At 36.0% G+C, this 18,405-nt stretch overlaps 1 protein-coding gene across 1 annotated transcript; it reads right to left on the minus strand.

Moving 5' to 3' along the window:
- Positions 1 to 6,364: 6,364 nt before the first annotated feature.
- On the minus strand, positions 6,365 to 9,803 carry LOC18022218. Its single transcript, XM_024158243.1, has 10 exons — positions 9,543 to 9,803; positions 8,898 to 9,470; positions 8,147 to 8,776; positions 7,943 to 8,056; positions 7,735 to 7,857; positions 7,536 to 7,623; positions 7,297 to 7,339; positions 7,102 to 7,186; positions 6,658 to 7,026; positions 6,365 to 6,433 (listed from the first exon to the last, which is right to left on the minus strand). Exons 1-10 carry the CDS (start codon positions 9,801 to 9,803, stop codon positions 6,365 to 6,367), a joined length of 2,355 nt encoding a protein of 784 aa, XP_024014011.1.
- Positions 9,804 to 18,405: the final 8,602 nt, after the last annotated feature.

Genomic DNA, 18,405 nt, shown 5'->3' on the forward strand with positions numbered 1-18,405 from the left:
CAAGAATTAACTCCTCACTTAATTGTCGCCACGCGCTCTGACTGTAGACTTCCGTGATGCGTTGCCAACAGTTGCAATGTTTGGCTTGTGGAACAAAGGTCACCCAAGCAAACGCTGAACATGGCCGACGCCAGGGTCGACAGAGCGTCGGTGGGAACATTTGGTTCCAGCATGGTCCTACTTGCAATGAGATCTGCGCCTCTGGTTGCAAGTCTCAGGCCTTCCCAGTATCTTGCCTCAGGGTTTCCAGTCGCCAAACATTTCAGAAAGAATGGGCGTCTTTCCTTTCCAGGGCATATGTCGCTGAGGACACAGCAAAGGGCATAAATGTTGGAAGATTTGAGGACATCGTCATTGAAAACAAGCCGGAGGGTGCGCTTTCCAGCGCGGACAAATGGTCTGAGTCGCCAAAATGCTTCACTGCCGAGCCTCTTGAGGATTTCGATAAGAATTTCATCAGGCAAGTCTGGGAGCGTCATGTTCGGTTTAGGGTTTGTTATGTTTGGTTAAGGGTTTGTATTCGTTTGAAAGGAGGCAAGTTTTGTTAAGACAAAGCAAAATCATCATATATGGACTTCAGTGGTGTGTGGTTGGGGGGTGGAGAATTTATTATACGGTTGAAAATAATATAATAGTGTTCTCCCTTTTAGTAAATAGTTCACCTAATCATTTTCTACCCCCCCCCCCATTTTTTAAGAATAATGGTCAGTTCGCTTTTATTAAAGTGCCTGAAACTAGTTTCATTTATAATGTAGTGCTGTGTTGGGGTCAGTTTAGCAGTTATTGAAGTGGCTCTTAACTTTATACCAACCACGAATTAGGACATTTATATATCTATCCACCCTGTCTACAAATAAAGCGAATCAAATTTATTTTTCACCAAAGTTAAACAACAATGCACTACTTAAACGATGATGTTTTAGGGTTAATAGTAAAGAAACTAGCTGAGGATGACTCCTATCATCTTGGCCCCTTTATTCGCGCAGGAAAACATGGAAGAGCTATCGCGTTCACCGACGACGTGTTACGGTCTGCAGACATCTCTCGATTGGTTGAGTCACCGATCGACGTATCCCCTAACAACCCTTACCGCCCATTTTTTGAGCGTTGTCTTGGCGCCTATAATCCACGAGCTATTTATTTCGAAGCCATTAGAGTTGCCGTGAGTGAGCGAAGATTGTATTCAGCGATTACAATGCTTAACCGACTTGTCCCATGTGATAAACATGCTACTTTCGCATGTGACATGTTTGAAATTTGTGTCGGACGTCCACGAAAGGCTAAAAAACTCCTCACGTATGTATTCACTCTACACGTCCCTTATGCGGCTAATGAAATGAAGCTGTTAGCGCACGACGTTATACGTCACGTATGGGAGTTCGCTCTGGGGCCGTTTCAAGATACGTGGGGTAGCCTTTGGTCCTTCCCCATCACCCTACAAGAAGAACCTATATCGGAGTGTGTAGATGACCATTACGATGGCACAAATACACCAGACTACGAGTATTGTCTTCTACAATGCACGGCTCTGCGCATAAGATATTTTCTTTAGTCTAGTTATTTTAATTGCAAGTACTTGTTTAATTTTTGTAATAAATTAAAAGTAGAAAGTAAGTGAACATCACTTCACAAACTTATTGTAACAAGTAGCTACTAAGAACGTAACTAGTTGTAACAATGTAACTAGTAGTTTAATTTCTGTAGTTGGTAAACATCACTTCACAAACTTATTGTAATATTACTTCTGTTCATCTACACACTAAACCCTGCAACTACTAATTGTCTTACCATTAACTATTTCTCAACAAGAAGTACCCATCGAATTCAATATCTAGTTTCATAATATTGCGAAGAAAGTTCACCCTACACAAACCCTATAACCTTCCCAAAAATGCCAGATTTACCATATTTACCAGATCATGTTTTCGAAATGATTGTCAAGAAAGTTGCTGAGTCTGACTGCATCTACCTTGGACCGATTATTCTGGCAGGGACCCGTGGTAGAGACATTTCGTTTAGCGCGGAAGTACTCAGATCGGCATACCTATGGACATTGCATGACACACCATCTCGGATATACCCTGGAGGAGTATATCGGCCTTTATTCCTGCGCTGCTTAGCGTCAAGAAATCCACGGGCCATATTGGTCGAAGCTATAAGGTTCGTGTCAACAGAGGAGAAGATCTATACCGCCATCAGGATGCTAAATAAGCTCGTTCCATCAGATGTCTATGCCACTTACAGCTGTGCCATTTTTGCAAATGTGCGTGGGTCGCCCTAACAGAGGGAAAAAACTTCTGAAGATGGTTTTCAGGTACCACTATCCTCATGATTCTCGTGAAATTCGTGAAGTCGCCAAAGACATAGTATCTTTACTCTGGTCATTTTGCCCACGTAATAAACATACATACAAGAAAAAGTTCAGGTACCCCAGTCTCATTCATGAAGACACCTCTGCGTCGTGCGAAGTGTATCACGAGAATTTGCATTAAATTGTGACATGTGAAAAATGTTATCTTAGATGTTTGGCAGAACGCATAGCAAAAATGCTTTAGTATCGATGTGCTATTTATAGCAAAAAAATATGAAATTTAAAAACAGCCTTATGTCTATCAGCCTTATGTCTAAAAAGGTATACGATCCCGTATACCAATGTTCGTGGACGTATATAGGTGTACGTATACGCTAAAATCGGTTTACGTATTCATCGTTTTTAAAAAATGTGTAATGTTATTTTATTTTCAAACTGCTTTATGTTTCCAATCTGTTTCTGATCCCGTGTACGTAAGTATGTGTACGTCTATAGGTATATGGTAATAGGTATACGTAAGTCGGTGTACGTCTATAGGTATACGCAAGTAGGTGTACGTCTATACGTCTATAGGTATACGGTAATAGGTGTACATAAATAATTACAGTGAATAGGTGTACATAATTAATTACTGTCCTAGATGAAATGATATCCAGCCACTTTCACTTCGATTTTGGGAAAGGCCAAATTCTCCATATTTAAAAAAATTTCAAACACCTTTATGATTAATTACTACATTTAGGAACATAAGTATCATAAATATCATAAAATCAACTACTAAGATAGATTATGTTTATACAAAAGTAAGAGTTGCAACTAAAAAACGAAAGTAGACATGCAATTTGGAAAACATCCGTTGTAGTTCGGAATGACAACATAAATAATTAAAGAGACACGAATGCAACAAAATACTAATATTACGGCTTTCACCAATCGAGCATAAACGGCCAGCTTAGAACGACGTTTCCAATGAAGCGGAAGAACCTTTGGGTCTCTTGGGCCCAGAAACAGGTTGTGCACTTTGGCTGCTTATAATCTTCTGCAAATCACTGGAGCCAGTAATTGATAACCCCGCACTGACAGGTGTACAGCACTAGGAATCTCGGATGAAAGGCAGCCGCTTTCTCAGCGAAATCGACTGGCAAATCGAAATTCCATCCGTGTGGAACGTCGGCCAGCAACAACCGGCTCATCCTCCTCCAATTTGGCACCATGAGCCTGCCCAAATACTCCTCTGCACGGATGAAGTCTTCCAGCACTGCTCTGAGCCACACCCCGTACACAAAAATGGCTCGGTCGTAGCCTCTCTCCGCAGCATCCCTTAGCAATTCCACGCCTTCACCATCGTGGAAGAAAAAGTAGGCTTGCATCCCCCTCTGGAAAATAACCCCTGGATTACCCGCGTCATAGAATCTCCTCATCATCGGTGGGTAATGTGGAACCGCCGCTTGTTCATGCACGATTTCGGCGGGATCAATCGCTCGATAGAAACCCCTGCTTGTGGCGATACGGTTGAAACGAGAACATACAGCACGGAGGCGGGCTATTTCCCTTATAGTTGGGTTTGTAGCGGCCAGAATTGTTTTCAGCAATTCATCAGGGAGTGAGAGAAGATAGGAAAAATCACCATCACCACCTCTGTTTTTCCTTGAAACCATCGTTTATTTCGATGAAAAGAGAAAATATAAGAAAATGGATTGAGGAAGAGGAGAAAGGATTGAAAATGGAATGAAAGAGGAAGTTATGATGGTTGTAAGTATGATGTTACACTGAAGGGATTGAATTTAAAGAGGTAGTGCGGTTTTAATAGAGCCGAATAGCTGTCTTTGAAGAGAGACGTTGAAAAGAGACGAAAAAGTGTCTTTTCGTTTACCGGCAAAATTAAATTACCACAATAAATACAGAGAATAACCAAATCCAAGCAAATTTCACCGTTAAACTTTTATGATGAATGATTTAATTTAATTTATGATATACCACAATACATTTATGATTTCTGCCACAATACTATTATTATTTATGATTAAATCGAAATTTCAATAACAACACAGACCTTTTTTATACTTTGGAAACTATATTTCTTTTCTCAACATCACATAAACCGAGATATAGAGTACAGATTGAGTCCACATAGACGAAATCATGATTAGTTTGAAAATATGCGTACAGAAATAGGTAAGGTGAGACTTTAAATAGATAATTACGTTTGTATACCAAATATTCTCCGAAAATTCCCACGAAAGAGATAATGTCGTTTGTATACTCAAAATATATAATATGTGATAAATGTCTGTAACATTCAGGTGTACAAATTTAAGTGTACATATTGAGTCCAGATTGAGTAGTTCTTTTTTCTAGTTATTAGGCGTACAGAGAGAGGTAAACTGAGACTTTAAGGATAAAAAAGATAATGCTTCTCGAAAAACTGCCACAACCACCCACCGAAATTAATTAAAGTCAACAGAATTAAAGTATACATAGATAGAAACCAAAACAAAGTACACCTACATACATAGAAGGCCTAAATAAGTACGTGTACAGATCCTAAACAAAAGATTAAATCATAAAGTACGAAATATGGAATCTAATCGATTACATAAACCAAAAAAATATATTCGCGGATGCTAATCTAATCGATGAATTCTGAAATAACAGCAACGCCGAGGTGTACACAACGCAGGTGTACACACCGAGGTGTACACAGCGAAACTGGTTGAGTTTCACCAATTAGTCACCATTTTTCCATTGAAGGCCCAGACCTCACTGCATACCAAACAAATACGAAGAACTTTTGCGTTTCCTGTGCCCAGTAACACGACGTGCACATGCTTGGCCCCTTTAACAATTCGTCATGCCAATCAAGTTGAGCATTGGCAACACCACAGCGACAAGACCAAAGTGTGGCAAACTGAGCATTAGTTTCAAATCTCCTCTTCGAGAATTCTTCAGACAAATTATTGACATAGCCACGCTCACCTCGATCAATAATTTTCCGAATTATTCTCCTCACTGCCCCGCTGCCTAGTTTTAAAAAATACTCTAAACCCACGGGGTCTTCGACCACTGCTTTCATGTACATGCCATACATGTAAATACCTGTTTCGTAACCCATATCTGCAGATTCCTTGATGAGTTTTATGTCACATTTGTCTCCACGGCAGAAGTAGTCTTGCATCCCCTTCATGAACAGCAAACCGGGATTGCGTGCGTCATACATCCTCCTCAACAAGTTGGGAAATTCCCAATTTGCGATAAAATGCATATCGAAATCTTCGGGAATAGGCATCTCCAATTCCACGGGATCAACCGATGCTAGAAAATTTTTGGTTTCTGTGCAGGCCTGGAACCGTTTGCAAACTTGCTTTAGTGTGAAAATATGTTGGACGGAGTTGCAACTGTATGCGAGAACCTTCTCTAATAGATCGTCGGGTAGCGCCATCAGAGGGGATTGACAATCACGGATATCTGCATCACATCGCCCTCTCTTTGGTGCCATAGTTAATTTGTGAGGTTGATTTGTGAAGAAAACGGTTGTTTATGGAGAAGGAATAACTGTGGTTTAGGATTTGTGAGGATAACGGTTGTTTATGTTGCATATATATATAATTATTAAAAAATCCCACTAGCTGAGAGCGTATACATTAAATGCGGTTACCGTTCAGATTATAAATGAGTTTGTAAAATTGGTGGGTAAACAAAAAATTTTCTGGTTGTACACCCATTTGATGTACACCTAAATGGATATTGGTGTACAGATACAAATTAAGCCGGGAACAAAGTATTCACACACCAATTAATAAATACTAAAATAAATTAAAGTATAACCAAATTAATCTTGATGTACACCATTTGATGCATTTGATGTACAACTAAACGCATATTGGTGTACGGCTACCAAATTATTCCCCGAACTACGAATTGACACACCAATTAATAGATTATAAGCATATAAATTATCAAATAAACCCACATCCTAAACATTATCAAACACATAATCCAACAAATACATCTTTCATAAATTGTCAAGTTCAACATTAAACTTCACCATTCGTCTTAAGCGTTGGCAACAGCCGGATTCCCAACAAACTCTTCGTATGAGTCCATGGCTATTTCTCCCTTAACCTGTCAATGTCATCGTCCGTTATCAAACCCATATCTTCCACTCCAAGCCCTGCAGCATGCATCTCTAAGAATTTGGCCGCACATGGGCCACAGTCACCGGATCTCTTGTTCTGATATATGCCCTCCAAACGACTCTATGTGTAAGGGGTGGTGCGTAGGCCTTCCGTTAATTTGCTATCCAAATAACGCTTCAATATAAATGGCATACTTTGACACATGGGCACCATATACTGCTCCATAGCCGCTTCATCATTATGACTGATGAATGAGTCCAAAATCTTTATGTTGCCCATTTTAAAGTCAATTACAAGGCCCACCCAATGCTCAGACCCCCAGTTCATCGGGACGTATACAACGTCCACAAACCGTAGAAACATTTGCCTCTGACGTTGATTAGCCCACTTTGCAGGTTTTCCCAATACAATGCCCTGAATGGTTTTCCCCCAGTCATACTGATTTTTTCCTCCAGATATGAAATCGTTGTAGTAGTTGCCGATGATGGATATGAACAAGGTGTCTACAAATGCTACCTTGTCTTTCAAGTATATTTCACCTCTACATCTCCAAAGCATGGCCATTATGACTTGCATGTGCTGACAAATAACAAAACATAAATAACATATATTACAGATAATTAAAGATTCAGTAAGTACTAACTATATACTTACCATCGTGTTAACCCACTCAGTAGGCTTCGCAATTTGTAGGAAGAATTGATTGTTCACAGTATGACCAGTGACAATGCAAAAGTCGCTGAAATGAGAGCAATTGGTAATTGATAACAATGAAAGTTTAAGGATAAATTGCTTTGAATACGATATAACTTCCATGTTTCTTTCACGCGATAATAACTCCTGGAATGCCTTGAAGTGGTCTTTTTCGAGTGGTTTGTACGGAGCTTTTGATCTGGATACAAATAGAGCTTTCACCTTTGAATCTGCGGTGCAAATATCTCGAATCTTGTCCGACCGTATGCGTGCGCGTTTTCCTCTAGCTCTTCCTCCTCTTCCTGTTCCTCTAGCTCTTCCTCCTCTTCCTGTTCCTCTACTTTTTCTCTTTACACCAGACGATCCCTCAACTTCTTGTGGGGGTTTTGGAGTACAAGGGGTCTTCTGCGAAGCATCACTTGCATCCTCAGGTGCAGTATGGTAATCTTTCTCCACATTTGAGTCCTCCTCATTAGCCACAGCCTACAAACCACCGGAACAATAAAGCGTATAACATATCAATCGTATACCTAGCGTATACCTAAAGAGTACTGTATACACATGCATATCAAATGAACAAGTTTAATGTCTGACCTGTGCATCCAGTGCATCTGTCTGCGCTTCATTTTTCTTATATGCGTAGCTCAATGGGTGAGGAGTCTGAGGTTTGTAGACTACTAAGGTGCCTGACACCAAATTTGTTCTACCACCATCCACCTGAATAAGTCATAAAAAACATAGCACAGTACACACACATTATGAAACTTAATAGAGTCAGCTGCTGACTAAACAATTAGCTCACCTCGTTGAGTCCAAAAGGTGGATCTTCATCCCGATTGACAAAGTAAGAACGTGGACGAGTTGTTCCTGAATTGGCTTGTTCAGGTTCAGGGGTCTTCGTCGGAGCTTCTGGAGTCTTCAATTACGCATGGTCCCTGGGAGAATAATGGTCCCCGCCGTAGTAAGTAGAGGTCCCTTCTTCATCATCTCTTTCTTTCTGGTGTACACCATCTTGGGGGTGTACACCATCATCATGGCGTACGCTAGACTGTGCACTATCATAACCTCCTTCTTCACCTCCATCTTTGGCTTCGTCTTCATCTTCATCCGGTTTTTGACCACCTTTTTTTGGATTCTGTCCTTTGTCATCCTGTTCCCCATCTTCTTTTGACTGGTGTACATCGTTATCTTCTTCGTCCTGTTGGTATACGCCCAATCTCTTGTCCAACTCTGTCTTAATCTTACGAAGGAGCAAATTAGTCTGACTTACTATCCGTCTTTTAAGATCTTCAATCTGTCCACTTTGAGGGGTTTCATCTTCCGATAGATTAGAAGAGTTCTTGCCCCTGCCTCTCTTCCTCTGCATCTTACGTTTTTCAGTTTGATGAGTTTTCAGTTTCTTCTTCGGTCGGGTGGATGGCTCAGGTTCCTGTTCATTGGTAACCTCGTCCTCTGCATCACTAAGATCCACGATAGGTGTCGATGCCACTGCAAAATCCGAAGGTGTGAATTTGTACTCCTCGGCCATGAGTTCCTGCATGAATGAAACTTTGGCATCCTCTACCTCATCTCCCCAACGCAATTCATTCTGTTGGTCATTGTCACCATCATCCACTACCATCTGTTTCACAGACAACTAAGAAAAAAACAACAATTGCAAAATTACCAACCAAAATGACAGAGTACTTATCTTTTAAGACAAGTACTACAAAATAAGACTACAAATAGTACTAAATATAATACTACAAATAATTTACGAGAGGGTCGGATTCCACGGCAAGTATGTCCCCAAGATGCAATAGTGTGATAACGTTTTGACATCCTTCGGGATCTTCAACGAAAGTCTTCAAGTTATCAGGTTGAGGAATTTTGGAAACCAACATTGGTATAGATTGGAGGGCCATGAGTTGTAGTGATAGAGGGAAGCCATAGCATGCACTGGTTTTCTGTTTAAGTTGACGGCGCAATCGTGTTAAAGGATTCTCCCTTTTCTCGGCATCCGTGATTGCCTTCGGAGCTTGAAAACGAGATACTGTTTTGTTAAAGGATACCCTCCCCCATGGATACAGCATGAACCTATCCAAGTCTGTCAACATCTCAACGTATTTCTCGGTGAGGGCCAATGGAAGCCGTTTCCATCGGGGTAGATCTGGGTCCTTTAGCATTTCTAGCACATCAAAAACGTTCATAGCGCTCGCTCTTCCAAACAGGTCTTTCCAGATTCCTGTCTTTCCGACATCTTCTTCTTCTTCTTCTTCTGTGCTATCAGGTTCGGGATGGCAATTCAATCCAGTGATTTCCTTAAACTCCCGTATCGAATATCTCAGAGGCTGTCCACCAAAGAGGAACCAAATCTCGTGTTTCTTCGTGGTCACAAGTTATCGTGATAAAAGGGCATGAACTAGTTTGGCGCTGTTGCAACATCTTGCAACAGGTAGATGGAATAACTTCCCAAACTGGGAATGAAGTAGCTTCTCAAGATCTTCAGTACCCTTTAACGCCTCAACAAGGAGGCCAATGACATTGGCCTTTGAATATATGTTTAACTGAGCACCAACGGGGTAGCAACCATCGCCGAGGACCCTTTTTGGTAGTTTTTCCGAAAGGTTATTTGAAGCTTCTCCATCTTCCATGCCTGTATTCGAAGGTTCTCCGTCTTCCATTGCTGTATTTGAACCAAAACAACAATTCCGAAATGCAGGAAAGATATAATATTCTGGATAAACAGTTAAATGCAAACCAGGGGAAAAGTTTGAGGGAAAGGAGTTCGAAGGAGTTCGAAAGAGAGAACAGAGATCTGGAAAAACTACCCTATTCGTATGCTCTCCTATATAAACTTCTGTAACTGTTTCTAGAACATATAAGAGTAATCCAACTGTTTGAATTCAATATATAGACATAAGTACTAGAGTTCATAACCGCTAATACATAAATCAGGCCAATCAGGTGCCACGTTTCAATCTTAATTTGAGTTACAAACCGCCAGTATAGTTCAGACAAGGTCGAAGTTCATAAATGTAACTTACTTTTAGAATTCTGAGCAGGCCATTCTAGAAGAAGAGGAGCGAATTGTACTTTGGATCTACACCGCCGGCGTGGATTGAGACGACTCGCGTGAATGGGATGTTCAACCCGGTCACTCCGTCGCGGTGGCATGGGCGGTATGGGCGACTGCTCCGTCGGAGCTGTCTTCGAGTTACTCCGGAGCACTCGCCTCGACTCTGGAGGCACGGTGTTGTTGCTTCTTAACGATTTTTTTACTCTCCGCGCCATTACAACGGTCAATCGGATGGCTAATCGGAGATGAATTGCCCGAGATGCTAGATGGACTACGTCGAGATGTGGATCCCAAATTTAATTTTTAATTTAAATGTTGGGGTGTCGATAAATTATACATTTGGTTTTACTTCGGTTTATGATATTGGACTTCGGTTTATAAATTTGTGTAATCGGTTTACCAAATCGGATTTAATCAGCAATTTTTAGTTATTTTACTTCAATAATGGCAATTTTGAAAATAAAAAATAGCCTTAGGGCCCTTGTGGGGAGACAAACAGTAAAAACAGCCTTATCCTTCCTTGGTTTTGTAAACATCTTATTTCTCTAATTTAAAACTTAAAAACTACCCATTCAGAAATTTTCTCTTAAATTTATCAAGTTTAAGTTTTTTAGGGCCATATAAGAGAATTTCCCTTATATTTATTATTAGTATATTTAATACAAATTAGATAAAATAAAATAAATTTAATATAAATAAAAAATAAGTGGCAATTAGATATTAATACTTATAAAAAATTGTAATACTAACTGGAATAAAAATATACTCCTATATATTATTAAAAATGATATATTATTTATACTGAAAAAATAGAGAAATGATGATAATTAAAAAGAATTTAAAAAGATGATGAAAAAATTAAAAAAAAGAAGGAAGAAAAAATATCAAAATATATAAAAAAGACTCAGATGAATGCGAAATAATATCATAAGAAGATGAAGAAAAACTAAAAAAAAAGAAAAGAGAAAGTAGAAGTTAAAGACTAGAGAAAAATGAAAAAAAAATAAGAGAATGAAGAACACGAAACTAATGAAGAGAAATTTTAGAAAATACGAAGACAAAGACGTTAAATATAAGGAAAGAGAACAAATAATAAAAATAACAAATTATGAGAATATGAAGATGGAGAAGAAGTATAAAAATCTAAAAAAAAAAGATAAATATGATGAATTAGTTATTCAACAATTTCTAATAATAGCTGATTAAAAATAAAAGAGTTGGAAGAAAAAAACTAATTTAAATAATTATAATTAATAATCACATAATAGTGACAGATAAAATATAAAAGCATACAAAATAAAACTTTACAGAAGTTACTAACATAATTAAGAAAAATTTATTGTTATATAGACACACCAGTAACGATAATTATCAGAACACATATATTGTTAACACAATGCAAACTTAAAAATAAAACTATTAAACTAAGAAAACAATTATCAAACAAATTATTTTTTTAAAAATAACATATAAAACATATAAGAACATGAACATAAATTACAATCCGCGCGAAGCGCGGTATCAACCCTAATTATAATAAATGGATTAAATCTCTTTATATTTGTTATAGTCAATGTTGGTGGTGTACTCCGTACCCCCGGTTTATCTCGGAATGAACCGAGATCGGCCCAACTGATCCCGATTTACGATGGTTCATATCCAAAATATATTCGGCCCATTAATAGCCTATGGTCTTCTAAAGCCCGATTTATAATATCGGCAATAACATCTTAATTTTACGAAATATTTCTTAATCTTATCCAAGAAAAGGAAATATTCCCGAATCCAAATAGAAAAAAGAAATCGTCCAGAGAGACCGATTCTAAACCCTATATATAGAAGAGACTCATCTTCTTTCAAGTATCATTTACAACTTTAATAACAGAACTACGAATGACTTGATCCCTTCTCAAAAGTACGTAGGCAGCTCATCTTGAGTTCAATTATACCATCAATAAAAACTCTTTGTGTGATACTTAGTATCAACAATTGGCACGAGGTAAGGAGAGAAAGTCTGCCATGGGAGGAAGAGACGTGTAAAGAGACCATATAATTTAATTTTTTTGTATGCAGTAGAGCATAAAGTAGTTCGACATTAATACCAATTGGTTATTGTAAACCAACGATATACCAAAATTCTGGAAACGACAATAATAGGATTATGTGAAACTTAGCTTTTGTATTTGACGTCTCTGTCCGGTTATCAAAGACCTCTACCATATTTGTACGGGCTATGAAAAACCCTAAGGCTCTTTCTTCCCTGGTTTCTTCTTTATCAAGTAACGCTAAACACCACGTTCTCATATTTCCAAATTGGTTCATCCTTAATACTGTATTAGCAAATTTGTCGCTAATAACTCCACTTTGATGTAAAGATCGTGGTGGTGAGATCGAAGAAGAAGATAAATATCCGAACTTGTATTTTTTCTTGATAAAAATTGATCGGAGAATAGCTTGAAGAGTACGTCGGAGAAGATGAGTGAACTAGGCTGTGACGCGGGGACGACGACAAATGATGGGCTTCATAGTGAGGTGTCTCCTAGCCCCTACTCCCTCTTTTTTTTTTGTTTTTGAAACAATCGAGCTGCCATGATTCCACGTTTTCGGTGGCGCAGATCTTCTTCTTTCTGCTTTTTTTGGCTGTTCTCTCGGCTTTGCTTTTGGTTTGAAACTTCTCGTTTTGATCACATAAAGTTATTTATTTATATTGATTTTCTTGAATCTATTAATTTATATATCAAAAAAAGAATCTATTATTTTTAAAAAATACCTAACCAAATCAAAATTAGTGTTTTCATCCAAATATTTCTCAAAAATGAAATTTAACATTTTATCGCCAAAAAAGTAATTTCACAATATTTCACCAAAAAAATATAATTACAAGTTGTATGATTCCACTTTTCCCTTACAAAACCATTAGTTTTATTTTCTCATCAAATACATGATTTCAAATTTTTCCGACAAAAAAGTAATTGTGTGTTTTTCTAACAATTACATGATTTTATTTTAAAAATATTTTTTTTTTACATTTTCTCAGCAAATACATGATTACACACTTTCCCGATAAAATGTAATTTTGTGTTTTTCTGCCAGTTGCATGATTCCATATTTTTCATTTAAAAAACGTGGTTCTGCATTTTTTGGCAAAAATGTGACTATACGTTTAATCGGCAAAAACATCATTATGCATTTTTTGTTAAAAACATATTTCCATTTTTTTTGCCAAAAAGTGATTCCGCTCTAACAATTTCAATTTAATAAAATTAGTTAAGAAAAAATTATAAAGATCATAGTACAAAATATATGTGTCTCTATATATTTGTAGAATGAAGACAAATTAAGTTTGATTAGAACTCACTTCAGAGTAGAATCTTTTTTTATCGATATTCATTAACAATGTATATTTTACTCAAATCTTCTAAAAACATTAAATGATATTAAGTGCTTTTCAACCTCTCTCATTGCATATAAGCTCACCACTGCTCAGTGTCATCCCTAACTATTTGATGACCATCTCTAATAGGGAGTTTTAGAAGGGGTTCTTAACATTGTATATAAATAAAATAATAATTAAACTATGAATTAACCCGCACATTGTGCGAGATAATATTTTTAAAATTTTCTTTAAATTTAATTTACATTTTTTGGTTAAATAAAATTGGTGGCAAAAACTTTTTAATAAAAAATATAAATAAATAAAATTGGTGGAATCACTGCAATCTGTTTTCAATTCAAAGGCGATTCGGTGATAAACTTAGCGTGACGATGATGGTTCATCAGTTTTTAGTTTCTCCAGCCTGATTTCGATCCAGACGGTATCTACGATGATCGGTTGTGTTGAAGTTTATTAGTGGTCTATCTTCAATTTCTGCAAGCATGATCCGTTCCGGGTAACCGTTTTCTCTCTCTCATGCAGAGTTTATTTCCGATTCAATCGGTTTTTGTGTTGGATTGGTGGTAAAACTAACAATCCATTTTCTTGAAAATCATATTGGTGCATTGGTCGGAGAATATGTGTTCCTGGAAAATTATATAGTTCTGGTACTTATAGTCTGATTTTTTCCGATGATTTTGCTTTTCTGAGTGAGGGTTTACTTCCATGGAAACCATCATGGAAAGTAAGACGGTTTGGAGCGGAAGATGCATCCTTGTTGTATGGCGACATTCGTACAGCCGTTGAAAATTGGTAGTCCCATATTTTATTTCGATCGAAAGAATCAGTAAATTGGGTTCTTATTCGACGAACATCTTTAGCTCCTATTTGGGAATGGGTCAATGTAATACAACATGAGATACAACGGATAGCCAAAGTTGAAGATAGCATCAAATCAAATGCGAATTTAAGGAAAGAAGGATGGATACTCTATTTGCAAGTAAAATTTCTCGGAGAAAAGAATTTTCAAATTTTATTTTTACTAGGTGAACACCCGCACATAACGTGCGGGTTTTTTTTCAACTATTTCCAATTTATATATTTTATATTTTTCTAAATAAAACATTATCATCAATTGCTATATTATTATAAATTAATCAATTTTAAATATAATATCATTAAAAATTTAAAGTTTATACCAAAAAACTATCAATATTTTTAATTAGTTATAACATAAATTCTTGTTTAATATTTACATAAATGTTATTTGAGAATTAATTAATAAAAAAACTTTTCATATTATTAACAAATCAAAAGTTTTATACAAAAAAGTCATCAATATTTTTAATTAATTATAACATAAATTCTTGTTTAATATTGACATAAATGTTAATTAAGAATCAATTAATAAAAAAAAAACTTTTCATTTTTTTGAGTGGTTAAAAACTTAATATTAAAATTTATTAATTAATTTTCTTTAAAAATTGTAACTTTAAATTAAAAATTGACACATGTCATCTCTATATTAACTTTAAAATGCTGAGGTGTCACTCATATGGAGAAAGTTAGTCATCTTTTATATATAAGATATTTTTCTAAAAAAAACATAATCATCAATTGCTATATTATTATAAATCGATCAATTTTAAATATAATATCATTAAAAATTAAAAGTTTTATACCAAAAAACCATCAATATTTTTAATTAATTATAACATAAATTCTTGTTTAATATTTACATAAATGTTATTTGAGAATTAATTAATAAAAAAACTTTTCATATTATTAACAAATCAAAAGTTTTATACAAAAAAATCATCAATATTTTTAATTAATTATAACATAAATTCTTGTTTAATATTGACATAAATGTTAATTAAGAATCAGTTAATAAAAAAAATTTCGTTTTCTTTGAGTGGTTATAAACTTAATATTAAAATTTATTAATTAATTTTCTTTAAAAATTGTAACTTTAAATTAAAAATTGACACATGTCATCTCTATATTAACTTTAAAATGCTGAGGTGTCACTCATATGGAGAAAATTAGTCATCTTTTATATATAAGATTGTTTTATCATATTGTATTTTTTTTATTTTATGTATTCTTGATGTACTATGATTACCTTTTATAAATAAAGATAGATTCAATTATAATTTTGTAATACAGCGAGGATGGAACGGTCGTTGCCAGAGAGAATTTTTGCCGCCGGAGAAGAACCTGTCGGCAAAAGGGTTAATTGCTACCACAAATCCAAGGCGATTAACAAGATTTTTAGCACAGTGGACGACGATGAATGTGTATCTATCTGAATTTGGTTGCACACTGGTATAGTCACCCTGACTTCTCCATCATTGATCAAAATAAGTTTCTTTTCTGGTTTTCTTTGTACGGAAAAAGACTTCGTATTCAACTGCTACAACAAATGATGATCCTATTATATTGATGCTAACATATATAATAGTGTATCTATCTGAATTACTCTTATAATTTTATTGTTAGACTGCTAACAATACATATAGAGTGTTATATGTATTTGTAGCGCACTAACTACAAAAATAGCACCTTTAACAATGTAGATAATTTATTATTACTATCAATCTAACATATTTTTTACCTAGTTAATTATAAGGTTAGACGTTAATTTATATGTAACATGCTAAATATCAATAACATCTTTAATCATTTATATAATTCATTATTATTATCAATCTAACATATTTTTTACCTAGTAAATTATAATCTTAGACGTTAATTTATATGTAACGTGCTGAGTATATCAATAATATCTTTAATCATCTATATAACTTATTATTTTTATCAATCTAACATTATCTTTTTCGTGTAAAACATAATGTTATATCTAAATTTATATGTTTATATATGATATAATAACTGTGAATCTATATTAAAATATCTAACTTGTTATTATAATGTATATGACATGTCTGGAAAAAAAAACTTGTGTGGCTGTGATTTCCTGCACAAAGATATTGCCTATTGTACTTATATTTTTAGCCACCCTATCAAAAATTATGATATCTATTGTCTGAAACACCTGCATTACGTGGCACCATATAAGTATATTCTGCTGTGTCAGACGCTTTTGTTCAAGTTAGGAAGAAATATCTGGGGATAACATCGTCTTTGCCGATAATCATGGACACAATAAACTCAGTTCTTGCTGGGCCCTTGATCATTCTCCTAATTTCATCTCCAATTTAGTATATTGAGTTAATTGACTCTTAATATAATTGTACCCTAAAACTAAAGCTTCATATGCTTTATGGCCGGACCGGGGCACGGCTACGTAAGAATCAGAATTGAATAAAGATGATATGTAACAAAGTTACGTGCTAATGTTCTTTTTTGTGTGAACATGTACCAATATTTTTAAGGTGAAGTGTAATAATTAAAGCTTACCTTTTATTGTCGAAAATTAAAGCTTACCTTTATTAATTAAAGAAAAATGTTGATTGGATTAATATTTTATGAGTTGTTAACACCAAAATCACTAAAAATCTGATGTGACAACCTATTGAGAGGCACAAGAGTTTTTGTTGTATTGACTAGTCAAATACCTACACTATGTTGCAGACTCTCTACTTATTCACCGTACTTTTTTGTTTGATTTATAGATTTAGTGAGTAATATATTTTACTAATGTTTTGTATTAAATTGATAGATAGATGTAAAAATGCAGAAAATGTCTCTCTCGAGGCGACTCTTTGGGCGATTGTAATAACACAGCCTTCGTCATCTCAGAGAAATTAGTTTTCTGACAGTTATCTTCCGATTTCAACGAGATTCTATCGGTTTCTGTCCGTTTTGGATTCTCTCTAATGGTTTTTGGGTCTCATCCTTTCCGGATGAGTTTCAAATCCCTAAACCGCCATGGATGCTCCTCTATTTAAAGCTCTCCTTTCCACTATCATCTCTTTTTTCAAACTCACCACAACCATGAGTGAAAACGTTTGTTGCAGTCTCCAAAATCTTACACTTGGTGCCGAAGATGAATCAATTTCTCTTCCACCAGAAGTCTGTATTCAAGCGGAAAGTGCAAACCCTTTCACAATTGTTGGGATTCCGGTGTATCCAAAAAAATAACCCTTTCTAGTGCTTGCTCACATGCCTCGCCTCTAGGGATTGTGTAATACGGTGATTGGAAGAATTGCTGGTCAGAATCGCTTTCAATTTGTCTTCCAATCAGAGGAAGCAATGAATCTCACTCTCTGGAGAGGACCTTGGTCCTTCAATGAATGGATGTTGGTACTCCAACGATGGTCACCAAATTTCCCAGAAGAGACTCTGAAGCTCATTCCTTTTTGGATTAAAATCTGTGGCATTCCACTGCAATACTTAATAGAACCAATGATCATGTTTGTTGCAAGGAATCTGGGTGATGTTATGGAAGTCGATTTCGTAAGAGTTAAGGTAAACTTGAATATAGACCGCCCTCTCCGCTCTCAACGAAATTTCTAATTTGGAGTGCAAGAGAACACTGTTGAAATTCTGATTTAAACGCTTGAGGAATTTTTGCAGCAAATATGGTCTCTTAACCCATGAAGAAAGGAATGTCCTCTCAGTGGTGTTGATAATGAAGGAGATGATCCTAAGGCCCCTGATGACAATCCTGATTTTGATGGCAATGCATATAGGAAGCAGGAAGAGATGCTGGGTATGGTGACTTGCAAATGGAACCAATGTCTGCAGGTTTTAATTCGGAGTCTGAACACTATCAAACCAACCACCATGCAACAGACAATGATTTGGCAGTGGAAACTGTTTTCAAAGATGGCGAAGGGTAAATACAAAGAAGATGACTTCATGGAGA

Source organism: Eutrema salsugineum, unplaced genomic scaffold (assembly GCF_000478725.1).
Source record: "Eutrema salsugineum unplaced genomic scaffold, Eutsalg1_0 scaffold_15, whole genome shotgun sequence".
NCBI classification, from domain to species: Eukaryota; Viridiplantae; Streptophyta; class Magnoliopsida; order Brassicales; family Brassicaceae; genus Eutrema; species Eutrema salsugineum.